The sequence below is a fragment of the Mesocricetus auratus genome, unplaced genomic scaffold (assembly GCF_017639785.1).
Source record: "Mesocricetus auratus isolate SY011 unplaced genomic scaffold, BCM_Maur_2.0 Super-Scaffold_4256, whole genome shotgun sequence".
Lineage (NCBI taxonomy): Eukaryota > Metazoa > Chordata > Mammalia > Rodentia > Cricetidae > Mesocricetus > Mesocricetus auratus.
In genome coordinates this window covers 47,035,448-47,054,576 of record NW_024429182.1, presented here as the reverse complement: position 1 = coordinate 47,054,576, position 19,129 = coordinate 47,035,448, and the positions used below count along the sequence as shown (strand labels likewise).

Sequence of the window (19,129 nt, the reverse complement as noted above, 5' to 3'; positions counted from 1 at the left end):
CTCCCACTCTGCCTTCTTTTGGAGCAGCCAATGAGAACTGTCAGGGCCTCCCAGACTCCATATTTTGGCGCTCTTTTCTCGAGCCACTGTGACAGAAGTCTTCGGAGTCCCGCTGTGACAGACAGACAGCCTTGGAGGAATCCTAGTAAGGCAGAAACTAGTGACAGCGCGATTTGGAGAGAACTCTTTGCTTAGGTGAGTTACTCTTAGTTTCCGGGTTGATTTAGATTTTGGGAGGATTTATTTGTGGTGGAATAATGCAGAAAATCCTCCTTAAGACGGGCTTCGGGGAGGCAGAGCAGTGCACCTAACAGCCCAGACTCCCGAAGAGGTCAGCTGTTTCTGTGGGTTTCCCCCAGCATGGTCTTGACCCCTTTGCTCAATCCCCCTCCCTCTCTACAACTGGATTCCAGGAGTTCTGCTCAGTGCTTAGCTGTGGGTCTCTGCTTCTGCTTCCATCAGCTACTAGATGAAGGCTCTAGGATGGCACTTAAGGTAGTCATCAATCTCTTTATAGGGGAAGGGCATTTAAGACAGCCTCTCCACTATTGCTTAGATTCTTAGGTGGGGTCTTCCTTGTGGATTTCTGACATTTCCTCATGTTCTCCTCCCCTCTCCTCTTCTCCCCTTCTCTTTCTTCTCCCTCCCTCCCTCTCTTCCACCCCTTGTTCCTAATTTTCTCACGAGTTCTTGTCCCTTTCTCTTTCTCCGGGGGACCATGTATGTGTGTCTTAGGGTCCTTCTTGTTTCCTAACTTCTCTGGAAGTGTGGATTGTAGGCTGGTAGTCCTCTGCTCTAAGTCTAATATCCATATTGTCTTTCTGTGACTGGATTTTCTGAGTCAATATAGTTTCTTCTAGTTCTATCCCTTTGCCTGCAAATTTCAAGATTTCATTTTTTCCACTGAGTAGTAGTACTCTATTGTGTAAATGTACCACATTTTCTTTTTTTAATCTTTTATTTAAATTAGAAAAAGCCCGCTTCATATGTCAATACTAGCTCCCTCCCCTTCTTTCCCAGCCCCCACCAGCCCCATTCCATCTTTCCTTCACTTCCCAGGAAGGGTGAGGTACTCCATGAGGGATCCCCAAAGTCTGTCATATCATCTAGGGCTGGGCCCAGGCCCTCCCCTGTGTGTCCAGGCCAAGAGCACATCCCTTCTTGTGTAATGGGCTCCCAAAGTCCATTCGTATGCCAGGGATAAATACTGATTCCTTCAGCTTAAGGAATCTTGACTAGAGACGCCTGACGAGGAGCATAGACCTTGAGCTGATCTTTTCTCCTTAGCAACTTACTTACTCTGAAGACAAGTGGACTTTCTGGATCCACCAGGGAAAATCAAGGGAAGGAGTGGATTTGGATTCAAATCCCAGTGAGTGTGCATCTTCTGCTCACTCCTCCCCCCACTGGCTCTGTGCTTTGTCATCTTGAGTAGGTATTATTCTCCTAGATAAAATAATTCTAGACTTAGTAGAGCTATTTATTGGTGTTTTAAAGAAAAGCAAAGCAAGCAAACTGGACATTGAGCAGAGGCCAGCTAGGACTGATGACAACGAGAGGAAGCTGTGGTTTCTCAGTGAGAGATCGATCCAGAAAGTTCTGGATCAGCAAGGCAAGTCTGTGAGCAGCTGCATTTGGGCGTGGCTCCTGACAGAGTACAGTGCCTACAGTGTGAGGGCAAGCTAGCTTACAGGAAGTGGCCCTGTGTCTGAAAAGAGGAAGTGGGGATTGTTTCCGAGTCAGGGCTCAATAAAGCAGGCAGGCTTAATAGCAAGCCACTGCACCCAGAGGAGAGTTCCAAGGTTCTTTAGGCATGTATCTCCTTAAAGTACTGGTTATTCTTTCCATCTTTGGTTATATCATGAATCTGAAGTTACTTTTTTAAGGGACATTTTTTTTTCTTTCCAGATGATTAGAAGGTCAATTTGATTAACTCTTAAGGAAGTCTTCAGTAGTGTAACTTACAGTTCTTTGGAAGGTTTAGAATGTCCTGTTTCCTTGCAGGACCAGATATAGACTCAAATCCTATCCTTTTGACCAAGAATCAGGTAACTGCAGTTCAAAAAGAATTAGAGGATCAATAAAGTGTAGCTAATGTCTATGGACAAGATGAAGATGATAAAAATGATTTACCTTTTCACCTCGAATAATTGAAGTTCAAAAAGGGACATACAAGACCCATGGAACAACAGTTGCCAAACATTAAACATCAGGCAGCACAGGAAAGTCACCTCTGGCCCTGGGAAAGAAAAGACACGAGCACAGTATGCTTCTGTCTAGTTCACTGCAGTTTCCAAGGCACATCTCTGGGGAAGTAACTAGGCAGAGCCCACAACTTGCCTGCACCGGGAAGCTACGGGCAGGCGGAAGGTCAATGAAGCAGAGAGAGCCTAGGAGGTCTTCAGAGGATACTTCTTGAAATAGTAGCCAATTGCTAATCAGTGAGTGTGACAGAGCAGGAAAAAAATCCCCCAGAAGAATCAGAGGAGACAATTCCTGAGGTTCATAGAAAGCTGCTATTGTTTTCCCAAAGGTCAGTCTAAAACAGTCCAGAATTCACTGATAAATCAAACACAACACTCAGGAAGCTACTGCCTTTGTAGTCTAGGGCTTATGATCATTGGATTGCTATCATTCTAAGGAAACATTAGGGATGATTAATTTACAAAGACACAATGCTTATTTTAGCTCATAGTTTTTGAGTTTCCAGTGCATGGTCCAGCATCCCTGTTGATTGCTGGGGGGCAGCTCCTTCACTGCAGGCATGCACAATGGAATAAAATCATTTACATTATAGCTCAGGGTCCCCAAATCCTCCTTGAGGGAACATCTGCACAGGCCTAAGAGGTCACAAAGTCCAACCTCTCAAAGGCACAATTTCACTACCTCCAGAGAGTGCCATCCTTGGTACCAAAGTGTTGTTTTCCTGTGTCCTTTGATGGGATGTCCAGGTTCTTTGTCTTAAGCAAAGGATTGAACAAGATGCAGGTGCAGAAGTAACAAAAGTATACATTTATAATATTAATAATGAGAGCAAAAGTCATGAATACACTCCACAGGGCTAGAGAAGGGTCTGGCAAACAAGGAGCTCAAGAACCCTATGTTCTGTTTGTTTTTCTGAAAATTAAAAAAAAAGTCCTCTTAGTTTTGAGATTATGATATAATTACTCAATTTCCCCCAAAATGGTTATTTTTTAAATGTTTTAGTTGAAATAGAATTTTATCACTCCCCCTGGAAGCACCACCTTCCGACACACAGAGGGCACTCTGCTGAATTCTTTCATGATTTTAGGGGGAATGAGGAATCAATACCCTGGGTGAGAGGAATAGGGTGGGCCCTTACCCTGTTTGACAGATGGGCTCTTATCTAATGATGGACAATGTGAGCATATGTGGGCAGTACTTACTACAATTTTAACCTCATGTGTGTCCTATCACTCATCCAGGTGAGATGGTAAGTAGGTATTTTCCTCTGACCAGGAGGTGCTGACCACAATTTACAGCCAAAGGTCCTATGGATACAGGAGAAATTTGAAGTAGTAAAATTGATGCTGTATAGGTTTCACTAATAAACAGGCTTAGAAATATTAAGTGATACAAAGTAGAATTTAACTAAAGGAGGACTACTCACAATACAACTGAATGGTGAGTTGTTTACTAACCATGCTTGTTAGAAACTGTAAGAACGTTCTGTACCTTAGTTGAAGTTTTGGATTGCTGAGAAAAGTTTCTGCTAATGTTTTTTCACTAAGATTGACCTCCAATTAGTCTCCTTTCTCATAACAAAAGGAGACAACCCTGACTTCCAACAGGTCATTAGGTCCATCTCCATATGAAAGGATAAGCCTCTAAGGGAAGGCCCAAGTGGTCACAGCCATCTGTAAATCTTGGTCTGTCTTTTAAGTCCCCTGTGCTCATGTAGGATGAAGCGTAATATCACCAGATGGGCAAGATGAATCTAGGTAACAACTATTTGAAAAGTTCAACACTGGTGTATTTGGGAAATGATCACCAGATGGGCAAGATGAATCTAGGTAACAACTATTTGAAAAGTTCAACATTGGTGTATTTGGGAAATGATTCTGGCAATATCTCCACTGTGTAAATCTCCCAAGTGAGCCGACTTGCAGTCTCCTGTTTCTGTTTAAATAGTTGTAAGCATAATCTGGAGCTGGGACCTGAAAGAGATTGAAGAATAAAGTTGTACATGAAATGCATAAGCCTAAGGTGTACATAAGTTAGTAAAATCTTGTACCTGACGCCAGCTCTTCTTTTTTATGTATCTATTTCTTTATTTATTTTATTTAAATTAGAAACAAGCTTGTTTCACATGTCAATCCCAGCTTCCTCTCCCTCCCCTCCTCCCCTGCTCCCCTCCAAGTCCCTCAATCCCCCACCCAATCCCCACTTTGCTCTCCAAGGAGGGTGAGGCCCTCTGTGGGGATCTGCAGAGTTTGTCATTTCATCCTGGGCAGAGCCTAGGCCCTCCCCCATGTGTCCAGGATGAGAGAGTATCCCTCTATGTGGAATGGGCTTCCAAAATCCATTTGTACACCAGGGATAAATACTAATCTACTACCTGAGGCCCCATAGATTGCTAAGGCCTCCTCAATGACACCCAAATTTAAGGAGTCTGGATAAGTCCCACGCTGGCCTCTCAGCCATCAATCTGTGGTCCACTAGCTCCCCCTTGTCTAGGTCAGCTGTTTCTGTGGGTTTCACCAGCATGGTCTTGGCCCCTTTGCTCATCACTCCTCCCTCTCTACAACTGGGTTCCACAGTGTTTAGCTGTGGGTGTCTGTCTCTGCTTCCATCAGCCACTGGATGGATGAGGGCTCTAGGATGGCATATAAGGTAGTCATCAATCTCATTATTAGGGATAGGCTTTTAAGGTAGCTTCTCCACTATTGCCAGTTGGTGTCATCCTTGCAGATCTTTGGAAATCACATTAGTGAGTGCCAGATCTCTGCTCAAACCTATAATGACTCCCTCTATTATGTATTTCTCATCCTGTTCTCCTCTACTTTTCCCCAATTTAAGCTTCTTGTTCTCCTCCCCTCACCTCCTCTCCCCTCCTCTTCTCCCCCTCCCTTTTTCCCAGCTCCCTCTCCCCTCCCTCATGCTCCCAATCTGCTTATGAGATCCTGTCCCATTCCCCTTCTCCGGGGTACCATGCATATCTCTCTTAGTGTTCTCCCTGCTTCCCAGACATCTGTGAGGCCAGCTCTTCTTTGAGCATTAGCTATCTGTATGACCACATGTTTAGAACATTGACTGGGAGACTGGTGAATGCCTCTTACCTAGAATCCTAACTATTGAGATGTTGGTCAAAGAAGAGGAGAATTTGTGTAGCTGGTCAAGGTGGCATGGAGATCAAACTTTGATCACTCATAGACAAACACATATTTATGTAAAAGTTGATGGTGGTCTTGGAATCCCCAGGTGTGTTTTTCCAAATTTAGCATAAAACACATAGTGAAGCTACATTCTGACTCAAGTTCTGGGCACTCTGCAGGGTTTGGAGAGAGTAACTGTAGAACTAGACTTGTCAAAATAATAATAATAGAACATAATAAGATATGGGGAGAATTGTAATAGTTTTCTTACATGAATGTTATTCCTAAAATCTGAAGCAACTGGTCACATAAGCAGCACCAAATTGGCAGCAGTTGAGGGGGAATCACAGCTCAGCAGGGGCCTTGCTGATCTTTCACTGTAGATTGGGTAGAAATTTAAGAATCATGAAAACTAAATATGGTGGGGGATAATGTTTCTGAAATTATTTCACTTCTTCTGTACATAAAATATTCCCTGGAAAGAACCATACCACAAGAGTGTTAGCACATACCTGTGCAAATCATCCCATGGGACACAGACAAAGTCTGGACTTTATGACAAATGTGTGAAATCTATTCTAATGGGAGACTATGGAGCTGAGTAATAATATAAACTGACTTATATTGTTAAAAATCACTCTGTTGGCTATGTAGACTACAAACTCTGGGATAGTGGTAGATGTGGAAAAGATAGTTAGATACCTGTCTTGGAGTTCCAAAGATGTTGGGGTTCTCAAGGTGGTAGCCATAGTTGGAATTAGCACTTAAATAAAAGGGGCAGCCTATAGAATTTCTTTGTGGAGAAAATGACAATTCAGTGTTGATTCCTGATGTGAGCAACTGGAGTGATAAAGTCTTCATTGGCTGTTACATAAAGTCTGAGGAAGGAGCTGGTGTGTGTGTGTGTGTGTGTGTGTGTGTGTGTGTGTGTGTGTGTAGTACATACGATATATATGTATGTATGCATGTGTGCATGCTTTACTCAGCTCCATCTAAAAGATAAAAGCTGATGTGTAAAGATTCACTTTCAGTGGGTAATGGTGAATGGTGAGTGCCCAGGGACAAGCAGGGACAAGGATTGGACATGTGAGGAAAGGAAACAGATAAAAATTTGAAAAAAGGCTGGAAAAAAAGAGAGAAGCTTGGACCCACGACAGCAAGCATGTTGGTCATTAACTGAGAATTGTGTTGCAGGCTGGTGAAAATTAAGGCACATGTTCACAGGGAGCTATTTCCTACCCCTACTCCCACCCGTTCTGGTTTCTTGGGCGTGGTCTAGTTCTGCCACCTTGATGTTCTCATTTATTCAGTCTATTGGCATTCAGTGAGCATGTGCTTTCTGGCTGTCTTGAAGTTTGGTTGCTTGCTGAGAGGCAAGCATCTGATGCATCTGCTCTGTTATCATGTTAGTCATCAAGGAACACTGCTCAGAAAATTAGTCTGATGTCATCATTTAAGCGTCAGCCTTCATTTCCCTTTGAATTGTAAAGCTAAGTCTCATGGACAGCCTGGACTAGCTGGGTCACAACTTTTAGCACTGGAGCAGAACGAAGCTTAGTTTGCCTTTTGGTAGCTGTTCTCTCACGCCTTTGAAACAAACCCTCTGCAACACGGTAAGAGTGAGTAACAGATAGAGAATACAAGGTTACCAAGGAAACCTCCCCTTCAGCTGATGCTCAGACAGGGCTGTAATAGTTGTGTGATATGCTTGGGGATAGTGTTGGCCTTGAAAAGTAGCCTGCTTCTGCATTCCTCTGACATGATACATCTCATTGGCTCTAGCCATGCCTATTATAGTTTTGGCCAAGTGAAGAGTGTTGAGCTATTTTTCTGTTGTCAAATCAACAAACAAACCAACAAACAAAGAACACCCCAAGCAAACAAAAGAACCTGACAAGGTCCCTCACATAGTTGGGGTAGGTGGAAATAGATGAAATAATGGGATATTTAAGGGATAAGACCAATGCTTTTCAGTAGTGGCTCCTTCATGAGCCCCTGAAAGAGGCTTCCATACCCCAATGGAGCAGGCCAGTTTCAGTTAAGTAAAGTTGCATGTGTGTTCTGGGCAAGCAGAGAAAAGCACTTTGCCTCTACTAGGGCAGGGTATCACAGAGACAGTGATTTATGAGTTGAACTTAGTAGGTGAAGGATAGCATGATGAACAAGAGCCCAAATTGTTATCCCAAGAACTAAAAAGCAAATGTGCAAAAAACATCGAGAGAGGGCTTCTGGGGATGGGTTACACAAGAACCTGGACATCCTACTCAGCGTTGCTCAAGCACAGAGGAATGATCTTTTACTATTCGCTGGTGGATTGACAATGGGCTCTCCTCTTTCTTTGCTGCAGGGAAATGCATTTGCAAGAGGATTGGTGTATTAGTCAAGGTTCTCTACAGCCATAGAACTTACAGAATGACTTAATATATACGTATAAAAAGAATTTGTTGAAATGACTTACAGGCTGCAGTCCAACTAATCCAACAATGTCTAGCTGTGAATGGAAAATTCAAGAATCTATTAGTTGCTCAGTCCTGCAAGGCTGGGTGTCTCAGCTGGTCTTCTGCATATGCTGGAATCCCAAAGAAGCAGACTCCAATGCTGGTGAAGGAGTGGACATGCTAGCGAAGGCAAGGGCAGGGAGGCAGGAATGAACAAACCCTTCCTTCTTATGTTGTCCTTATATAGGCTTCCAGTAGTAGGTATGGACCAGATTAAAGGTGTGCCTTCCAGACTCATGATCCAGATTAAAGATAAATAAATAAATAAATAAGCCTGTGTCTTCCAGCCTCAAGATCCAGATCAAAGGCCTGTCTCTAACCTGTAACCTCCATGTGAGGGTGACTCAGCCAGACCTGATACAACATTGCCCCTTGTCTAGCTACCTGCCTGCTTGTGGAATACTATTGGCCCTTACTCCTCAGATCACCTTACCCTATCCTATGTTTCCCATTCCCTACCTCAGCCTTATATAAGTTCCTGCCTGTTGGAATAAATCGAGATCCTGCTTCGACAGACTCCCGACTCAGTGTGTCTCTCCCCCCCCCAACCAGTAACTGGTAGGGGGGGAGGGTCTGAGTCATCGACACTCACCATCCCACCGCATGCATCCTAGATACAGTCAAATTGACAGCCAAGATTAGCCTTTATAGCTGGGATAGGGTCTCTAAACTCAACCACCACCAGTTCTGAAGTCCCAGCAGTTGAACTTTCCTATATATATTCCTATATGAGGGTCTGGCGGTCCGGGACCATAGGACCATAGGATTCCCTGAAACTGGATTTACAGATGGTTGTAAGCCTCCATATGGGTAATGGGTATTGAACTGGGGTCCTCTGAAAGAGTAGTATGTGCTTTTTTGCAAGTCTTCTCTCGAATGCCCTCTTGTTTAAAGCCAAAATATTTAAAAAATGCTCTTGAGAAGGCCTGTGCTCAATGGTAAAACACTTGACACTCAGGTGTGAGGATCAGAGTTTAGAACTCCAGAACCCCTGAAAACGTCCCAAAGGCATGATGGCCTGCCAGTCACTCTGTCAACTGAAGGCAGAGACTGGGGATACCTGGACCAAGCTGGCTAGCCAAACTAACAGAGATATCTAGCTTCTACAATTTGAGATAGTTCTTGCCCTAGTAAATAAAATGACCCAGGAAAACACCCAGGGTCAGTTGAACACACACACACACACACACACACACACACACACACACACACACACACGCACGCACGCACGCACGCACGCACGCGCACACACACACACACTCACATCACAGCTCAATTCAGACTAACACATGGCAAGTACTTAACATTATATTTGGATGTATATTTCTGGAATGGAAATCATCTTTTTTACCGGTAGATAATCGATTTATTAGACCATCAAGATGGCTCAACATCTGTTGCCAAGCCTGATGACCTGAATTCAATCCATGAAACCCACATGGTAGGGAAGCATCAACTCCTTAAAGTTATGATACGTGGCACACACATGCATACACATAACACACGCAAATAAATAATAAACAAATGCAATACACTTCTAAAAATTAAGATAAAAAGACTCATCTGTTTTTGCCAACCATTTGCAGCTTCTTCTTGATTGTTAAACATTGAAGCTGGTCCCCTGTAGGGATGTTGTCCCCTAGAAAGGTCCAGGGCCCTCCAACTCCCTCCTCCTTGCTCATCCACTTGCTGCCTGCAGCCATTGGTGGCACTGTAGTACTTGCTGCCTGGGCTTCTCCTGCCTTGCCCGGCTTGCTGGCTGGAAATTCCTGAATTTGCGCAGCTCCCTGAAACTGGGTGGGAACCTTCCACCGATTCCTGGCTCCTTGGCTTCTCGCCCCTCTCAGTCGAGTGTGTTCTGAGAGGGAATCCCCGGAGAATAGAGGTCCACACCCACTCGAAGGACTGCTTGGCTGCTTTGACAGTGTGGCCATTAAAGATCAGGGCGGAAGTGCTCGCTCAGGTCCCGTGCTCTGAGCGCGGCCAATGGTCTGATGTGCAACGTAGCGAAAGGACCAATCTGCAATCTCTCCACCCAGTGATCAAAGGCATTAAATGATAGTCTGGTTCTGGTTTTTCAGAAAAACGCGGGATTACAGCCACTGGAGGGAAGGTACCCTGGCAGGAAAAGCCGGTGAGTAAAACGCCCCACTTAAGATTAACTTCTTCGTGTCAAACTGTGCATAGCAAATACTCACCAATCCATTTCTTAAGTCTGTTTCTTTTTAGAATAAAAATGCGCAGACTAAGAAACAAGTACTGATTTTTTCTCAGGCATGCCTAGCATGTACCGTGGAAGCGGTCTACACACAAATAGTTGGCTGCTACATTAAACTGACTTGTTTGTCTGCTGTTTCCATCAACATAAATGTACTAACCCAGAATGTTCTGCCAAGGACTAGACAATAGAAGCCATCTTTATTATTCATTGGAGTAGAGGTCTTAAAGACACAAATTGCACCTGTGCTCATTGTCAGGCCCCGTGTCCCTCAGAGCATGGAGAGGGTTTCCCTTAGGAAGAGCCAACTTAATGTTCGGTGCTGAATTCAAGTGTAGCAGATGCTGGCTATCAATCAGCAAAGGAAGGTGGCAGGCCTATGAAGAAACTGTGACGCTCGGCAGGGTTGGGGGTCCAAACTCAGGCACACGGGAGCCTCTGGGAGCTTCTCGGGCTGGGAAGCCCTTGGGGCCAGAGGTAGAAGGACCCAGGGAGCAGAAATATGTTTTCAGCGGCCCCCACCCCCCCACTCCCAGAACACTAGAGTGAAAGGCGGGCGTGGTGTAGGGAGAGACATAGATCAGCTGTGGTCCTTGTCTCCAGAAAGCCTTTCTGAGAGAAAAGTAAGTGGGGCAGAACGTGCATGTGGCTAGTGGGGAAGAGGGAGACTTGGAGAGAGAAAAGTGTGGGGGAGAGAGAGGGAGAGGAAGAGGAAGTGACTGGGGAGTGGGGAGGGAGGTGAAAAAGACTAGAGGAAAAGGAAGGAAAAGAGAGAGGGAAGAAGATGGAGAAAGAGGGATTCCCGGGAACTGTCTGGGAGGCTGGAGGAGGGACCCTGAACAGGCTGTGTTGATTTATTGCTTTACTGAAGAAAGAAAGCAAATCTAGGTAGTTCAGTGGGCATTGTCTCTGGAAATCATAATATGGGTTGGTCCAGGACAACTCTAGGTACATCACATGTTAATATAACATGATCCAGCATGGACACTGGAATCATTTGTGTGGTATAGATATGGAATGGTTCATAATTGCTTAAGTATGTGAACTGTAAAATCCATATTCCTTTTTCATCGCTTTTTTTAAAAATATGGATCACAGTATGAGACATCAACAGACCAGGAACCTCAACTTGTTTTTCTGGTTGAACAATAAATTTCTACCTGCAGAGATCATAATCTAGTCTGTTTCCTCAAGTTCTTAATCTCTCATTTTCTACAGTCCAAGGAGTGTTCTCTGTGGTTAAGTATTGGTATTGATGGCCACACTAGCAGTAATGTTCACTGAGCATTCGATCGCATATGGCCATTGTCTGAAGACTGTGCATTACATACTTTTTGATTTTCACATCAATCGAGGATGACTCTTTCATTCCTCTCAGGGTGAGGGAGAGGCAGAAAATAGCCAGTGTGCCCAGTGTCATGCAGCTGCTGAGCTCAGACTCGTCATTGGCACTGTCATGTTTTCATAGAATGTCCTTGTTTCGTTTACAGTTGCTGCTGCTTTTCTCAAACAGAAGACTAGACCCAGGCAGGTCAGTAGATTTCTTTCATAGCTCATTAGCAGTTGTTACTGGTAGAAATCTAGGGTTTAGATTCTTCTTAAGTGGAGGGCTTAAGGTCATGGGCATCATGGTTAAGATTGTGGTTAAGTCTTTGGAGGGCTCCCTCTTGTCTTAGTGCTTCAGTTACTGCTGGACCCTGTCCCCACTCTACAGAGTAAAAAGCCCAATCTCTTGAGGTGAAATCCCACCAATATCCACTCTGGAAACTTCCATTCCCTTCCCAAGAAGCTCTGTATAAGCCCTGTATTCTTTTCAGTTTGCTGCTGTTTCTCGATAGAGCAGAGGCAGCCACTGTTTTCTTTCACTCCCAATAAATCTCTTGTGTGAGGTTTGTTGTGTGGTGTAACTTTTTGATATTCCTTGGCTCCTGGCTTTCAGGGGCTGTAATGCTTGCAACAACAGCAGCAGCAGCAGCAGCAGTAACAACAACAAAATCCAAAACTTAGAAAAGTGATGTCTGTATTTTGATGTGACTAAGTTGGCATTGTAAGTATATAAGAAAGTGTGTAACTTGTAGAGACAGAAACAACTTACTGTTAAAATCTTACCATGTATCTGTCATCTACTATTTAAAAAGACACTGTAGGGTTAGAGATGTGGTCCCGTTGCTAGAGTGTTTACCCTTCACGCAGTGCTCGAAGCCCTGGGTTTGGTTCTCTCTATCACTGTGCCAGACGTTATGACATATAATCCAGGCAGCAGAAAGGTGGAGGCAGGAGATCAAAGGGTTCAAAGTCCACTGCCAACCTGAGTTTCATGAGACTTTGTCTCAGAAAAGAAAAGATATATAAGTTGGAGAACCTCCAAGAACAAAGTTGTTTGCGATATAATGGGTATTTTCAAGTTCATATATGATTCTTTCCTGCCTTCTTCTTGTCATTTTCAGTTAGAAAATGATACTACAAATTTTCCAAAGTATACTCACTGCAGTTTTGAATGGAAGTTTAACCTCTCTAGAAAGAACCCAACATTTTTGTTTTGTTTTTCGAGACAGGGTTTCCCTGTCGCTTTGGAGCCTGTCCTGGAACTCTCTCTGTAGACCAGGCTGGCCTCAAACTCACAGAGATCCACCTGCCTCTGCCTCCTGAGTGCTGGGATTAAAGGTGTGTGCTGCCAATGCCCAAGAACCCCACCTTTTTATGGATAAAGTAAGCATAGTAATACCCACCTAAGCAAGCTTTGAAGAATTGTGAGAGGCAGCTTGTGGAAAGCACTTAGGAGATGGCCTTTCCAGTCACTGCCTGTCCACTCCCTCTGACTGTATCTTTATAACTGAAGTGTTAGGGTCTTCTACATGCTAGGGTTGATGGTGACTTACTGAAGACAGACGAGCTTGCTGCTCTCTGTGGTGCTTGTCCTTCTAGTGATACTTAGCATGGCTGGTGGTTCAGTGCTGTATTTAAACTGCTCTTTCTCTTATGCAGAGACAGCAGGGGAAAATGCTACTTCAAACATAAGGCCTAAAGCAGTAACTAATGCTCCTGTCATTTTGGATAAACTTTCCAGATTTCTTTTTTTTAATTTAAATTAAAAGCCATCTTATTTTACAAAGCAATCCCAGTTCTCTCTCTCTCCAGTCCTCCTACTCCCCCCACCATCTCCCCATCCCACTCCCTATTCACTCCTCAGAGAGGGTGAGGTCTCCCATGGGGATTTCTTTTTGATATTTCTTTACAGTTTGTTTTCAGGGTGCTATTCAGTTCTCTTCCTGCCTATTTCCCTGCCCTTATCATCTCCATCTCCTTTAAACAAAGAGCAGATTTTAACAACAGTGTTGGTAGAACATAGTTTTGAGTTTCCGAGCTACAAACCTTTTGCTGGGTTGGGTGTCTGCATTTGAATTCTCTGTTTACCTTAAGCTGTGTGTTTGTATATATCATCTCCCTTGTCAAACATACAATTTCCCTCAATAAAATCTATATAGAAGCTGCCTTCGTGGCAGTGATGGGGATTAGCTAATACAGATGATTTCTGTTATGTGTTTGGTACATGTGATGCTCTGCTTTTGTTGTCGGGTGGTTATGTTTGGCGGGTTAGCTTGCACGGTTACGATCCTGCGACAAACAAGGCCAGAGCCGAATGGGAAAGATGCGATATAGGACCCAGTTCATCTTTCAGCCTGTATGCAGATACTGCCATAACTTAAACCACTTTTTCTCTTTCTTTTGTTCTCTTATCTTTTTTTGAGCTGAGGGCTGAACAAGCATGCTGCCACTGAACTAAACTCCCAACCCAACTTGAACCATTTTGAAGTTTGTGTTTCAGCCGAGCCACGCGTTTCATTTCAGAGCCACCATGAGCTGTAAGAAGCGCAGATCACAGAGGATGCCATTCAATGCGAGGAAAAACACAAAAATCAATGACTTTTTCTCTCCGGTATGTCTACAAATATTGCTTGTGGGACAGCTACCATGAATCACATAGGATTGACTGCCAAGAAAATGCCTCATTGTTGATTGGGTGCGGGATGGGGAGTGTGCCCCCCCCATCCAAGCTCACCTGAAGCTCCTCATTGTTGATTGGGACAGTGACATACTCTAAGATCTTTCTTGCCCACTTTATTTATTTTGGTGGATGGCAGCAAAAATGAGGAATTGTAATCAGCTTTTAGCTATATCAAAGCAGCATTGAATAAAAAAGTATTGCAATCATATCTGAAACATTAATAAAATAGATTAAATGGAATATGTCGTATCCACCTGTAGAACAAACAAAATGAATACTATTTAAGTGATCAAATATTATATATCACTGAAACATGTGAGACAAAATTAGTAATATTTAATAGCACTAAACTGTCTGGATATGACTGATCCTTTTAATCATAACAGTCTATATTTGCTTGGTACTTTACAGTTTACAAAGGATTTTGTATATTTATTCTTACCATAACCTTCATAGGCAATCAAGGAAGGTTGGTTCCAGTTTGTTTAAGGAGACAAAAGAGAATGAAGTTTCTTGAGCATGTGATGGACATTTGAGAGAATGAAGTTTCTTGAGCATGTGATGGACACTTGGGCAAGTGTGCTGAGACATCCAGAGTCTTCTCCTCTCAGGCTCTGTCATGACAAACAGTTGTGTCCTCTGAGGCTAACATGCTACTTTATTATATCAAGACAGTTGAGAAGCATCAGGCATTTGCCATGCAAAATCAAAACCTTTTCCTTGTTTCTTTGTGTCCAGATTCTAGAAAACAAGGCATCCAAATAGCTAGAAAATCCATGACAAGCTGAGATCTGTTTATTTCTGTCCTACCCCTTAACAACAAGCTCGAGGAACACCTATGATCCCTTTCCCTTTCAAATACACCAAGCTAGGCATGAGAGCATGATGCTGTAATCCCAGCATTACAAACGCAGAGAATAGAAGATTATGAATTTGATACCAGAGTGAACTATATGATGCCTCAAAAAGGAAAAGAAAAAATCTGACAAAAAGTCCATATTTATCCAGGAATATTTAAATTTAAGAAGGGTTTACTTGGCTCACAGTTTCTGACAGACCATCATGGCGGGGAAGTCACAGCAGTAGGGCCATGGGAGCGTTAGTTATGTTTTATCCACAGTCAATAGTAGACAGCAGTGAATGCATGCTCCCTTCCCCCTTATCGTCTCAAACAGTCTGGGATCTTACCCAGGGAAATGTTGCCAGCAGGTTTAGGCTGGTTCTCACTGGGATTCATGTAACCAAGACAACACCGCACAGATCTGTCCAGAGACCCATCTCCTAGGTGATTTGAGATTCTGTCAAGCACACAGTTAACAATAACTGCCATAGACACTTTCAGTTTTCATTGAGACTTTCCTATTTACGGAATTTGATTTATGTCCTCTCAGTTTCCCCTCTCCTGGTTATTAACTAAAGTCCTATAAGAATGGGAGATGATGAAAATTGACAAGAAACGTACAATCTAATACAAAGACAAAGGGAACAGCTTCTATTCATTTCTTGATAGATGCTGCCTGAATCATGGTAGTAAGAAAATATTAAAATTATGAGTTTGAAGGAAACCTGGGCTACACACTGAATTCCAGGGAAGTCTTAAGTATATAGCAAGACTCCATCTCAAAAACCCACTAATTATTGAGCATCTGTTGCTGTTGTACAAGAACTGGATTTGATTCCCAGCACCCACATGGTGGTACACAAACACTGGTAACTCCAGTTCAAGGGGTCTGATGCCTTCTTCTGACACCTATGGGTATCGGGCTTATACAGGAGCACACGCATACACATAGGCAAAACATTCATATATTTAAAATAAATCTTAAAAAACAAATTAGTGATAAATAGCTTAATAAACTGTTATTGCAATACACCTTATGTTTGCATAAGATAAAATGTCTATTGCTGAAAATAATAAAAATAACTTGAAATATCATATAGGGAAGCTTGTAGACCTCTGAGTATCTGGATAACACTTGTGTCTGTCCTACTATTTGTTAGAAAAATGCACCATATGTAATGAGAGGAGCTTTTCTGGATGATGTGATGGGAAGTTGAGGTAGTATTTTGGATCCCAAGATGAACTCTATTTATTGATCTTTTGAGGTTGGTACTGAATTTCCCACAGGAATTATGTGAGTTGGTACTAAAAAAGGAAATATGACCAGAGTTGTCAGTTACAAAGTATCCACCATTTATTTTTAGGTGCCCAAAGAAGATCAGGAAGATTCCAGTATTTCTCAAGTAAAAGTGGCCTCGAGAAAAATGCCAAGAGATATAACCAACACCCAGGACCAAAGATCACTTTCATCTAAAAAAGCTCGACAAGATCAGAGTCCTCCACCAAATAGGAAAATTATAGTCACTTTGGATGTGAACCCAAGGAAGAACAAAAATATGAAGCATGAGCTCACACATAACGGGACAAGTAGCTTATATGAAGCACTCAGCACTCTCAGTGCTGTGAAAGAAGAGATAGAAACTCATCAGGGTAAAGAAATGCTGGTGCGTGGCAAAGAAGGAATCGAAGGGTACATCAACCTTGGCATGCCCCTCTGCTGTTTGCCAGAAGGCAGCCACGTGGTCATTACATTTTCTAAAAGTAAAAGTGAGCTGGAAGAAAGATCGTTTGAGCCACAGGACCAAGCATCTACCAGTTACGTCCGATTTTACATTCATGCAATTGGGAGTAAGAAGAGAAAGATCGTGAAGTGTGGAGAACTTCATAAAAATGGGAACAAACTCTGTGTCTATGGCTTAAAAGGAGAGACCATCAAGGACACTCTGAGGAAGGATGGCAGGTTTATTTTCACAGAGGGTGACCATTGGAAACTCATTAATGACCTGGACACCATCATAGAAAACACCCAGCCAGTGGATGAATTAGATGGCAAGCTCTTTCAGGTTGAGGCTGAGCAAACAAGGAACTCGAGGCTAGTGTCTGTCATTCCGAATTCTGAGCTACAGAACAGCAACTTTCGTGAGGTAGACGAGCGCATTGTGAATGAGTACCCCACACTGAAAGAACAACGAGCAACGCTTAGAGCATTCATCAAGGAAGCAAGTGAAAAAAGAAAGAAGCACGTTTCCTTATTCAAAATACACAAAGAAAACTTTGGAAAACTGACAAAAAATTCCACTTCTGTTAAAATGTACAAGTGTCTTTCACAGGTCAGTGACTCAGTAGGGTTCCTGTGGTGGAACAATAATGGAAACGAAGGTTGTGCCACCTGCTTTGTTTTTAGAGGATTGTACATTTTCACTTGTCGGCATGTGATAACTGATGTCGTGGGGGAAGGCACAGAGCTAAGTGAGTGGGCAAGCATAATTAGTCAATGTGTAAAGGTGATCTTTGATTATGAAGAGTTCCCACCAAGAGAAGACAGTGTTTTTAATGTTAAACCTTGGTTTGAGATATCTAATAAAGACTTGGACTATGCTGTCCTGGAACTGGAGGAAAACGGACAAGAAGTACCTGCTGGACTGTATAATGGAAGAGGCCCTGAACCACTTAATGGGTTGATTTATATCATTGGCCATCCAGATGGAGGAAAGAAGTCTATTGATGCTTGTACAGTGGTTCCTCGAGATAACCGAAGAAGAAAATGTGAGGAAAATGTTCAGGCAAGAGAAGCAATAGGCTACCATTTTTCTAAGCCCTTTCTGCACATGTTCACTCAAAGAAGCTTCCAGGAAATGTTTCACAACCCTCATGTGGTTACCTATGACACCACTTTTTTTAATGGGTCATCTGGATCCCCAGTGCTTGATTCTAATGGTTCACTGGTGGCCATGCACTGTGCTGGCTTCACTTGTGAGTATCAAAATGGAGCTTCCAATATTATTGAGTTTGGTTCTATTATGGAATCCATTATTGCTGATATTAAGCAAAATAAATATTGGCATAATAAAATCTTTGGATGTCAGGATGAAGAAATGTTCAGCCAATAGTCCTAAGAGGACTTAATCTATTTTCCAACTTTAAGGGAATTGCCTATGGTGTTGTTATTCTACAGACAATACTGTTTTATGAACTTGCAAAATGATTGATTTCACCAAAAAAGGGATGTTTTAGATTGCTTCCTGTGTTCTAGGATTTTTTTCAAAGTTCATGAACAACACAAAAAAATCTGAGTTGAACCATTTAAGTAAAGTAACATGAAAAAGAAGATTAAACACAAATCGGGTCTCAGGGGACTTAGTGTTAAGAGACGTAAAAATGTCAAAAAGTTCAGAGCATAGAAACTGGAGTTGTTGGCCCAGAGAGTGAGGGAAAAGAAGCCTATGGTTCTCCTGGTAATTTGAACTGATGTCAAAGGCACTGATTCATTTGCTTCTACCTGTATCTTCCTTCTCTGATGACCAGAACTAAGCCAGGTCATGGGGGCACAGGTTTTTCAGCCCCCAAAGGTCCCTGAAATACTTGCCTTTCTTCTGATCTGGCTTTCTGGCTTAAGAGTTGAATCTGGAATGAACCTGCAACGAATGGTGTGGAAGTCATTGAGCAGGCAAGGAAACTGGTCTCCGCCATACAATGTGGGTATCTGGGCACTCCTGAATGTGAGTTATGGAGAGCAAACACTGGAAGAGACGGTTCTACTTCATGGGATTTACCATGGAATGGGCCAGGAGGTCACTACACAGCCTAGAACATTTCTCAGCAGTGAGACACTCAAGCCTTAGTCCCTTGAAGAGAAAAGAAGTCATGGTCAGGGAAGCAATCTTACAACTGTCAAAATCAAGGAGAACTTATGTTCTGAAGACAGCCAGAGGTCTTAGATCCTGTGACGGAAATGGGTGAGATAGTGTGGGAAGATTTATAAGAGATCGGATTCACCAGCATTGCATCGATCTTTTCACAGGTCCTCTTATTTTTAAGATATCCCCTAGTTCTATTGTGTTTCCCCTGCTCTGTATATCTTTCCCAAAGGCAAAATTTAAAAAGTTATATCTATAGTGAGTTATGAAATTTTAGATGCAACAGGAGTAAAGGTTATTTGTATGGTATTTCCATTGGTTTGTTCTAAACACACATTCTCAATGTTATAAAGTAATAAAGGTTGTTTCCACA

General features: G+C 42.8%; 1 protein-coding gene across 4 annotated transcripts; it reads left to right on the top strand.

Moving 5' to 3' along the window:
- The first annotated feature begins 62 nt into the window (after positions 1–62).
- LOC101841659 (serine protease FAM111A) lies at positions 63–19,129 on the top strand. 4 transcript variants are annotated; one of them, XM_013117222.3, is made up of 5 exons: positions 63–195; positions 9,916–9,968; positions 11,543–11,583; positions 13,902–13,989; positions 16,264–19,129. In XM_013117222.3, the coding sequence occupies exons 4-5, from the start codon at positions 13,909–13,911 to the stop codon at positions 18,007–18,009; spliced, it is 1,827 nt and encodes a 608-aa protein (XP_012972676.1). In that variant the 5' UTR covers positions 63–195; positions 9,916–9,968; positions 11,543–11,583; positions 13,902–13,908; the 3' UTR covers positions 18,010–19,129. The 4 variants fall into 4 exon arrangements, with proteins under 4 accessions (XP_012972676.1, XP_012972670.1, XP_012972664.1 ...); XM_013117216.3 differs by having other exon boundaries at positions 13,867–13,989; XM_013117210.3 differs by having other exon boundaries at positions 13,802–13,989.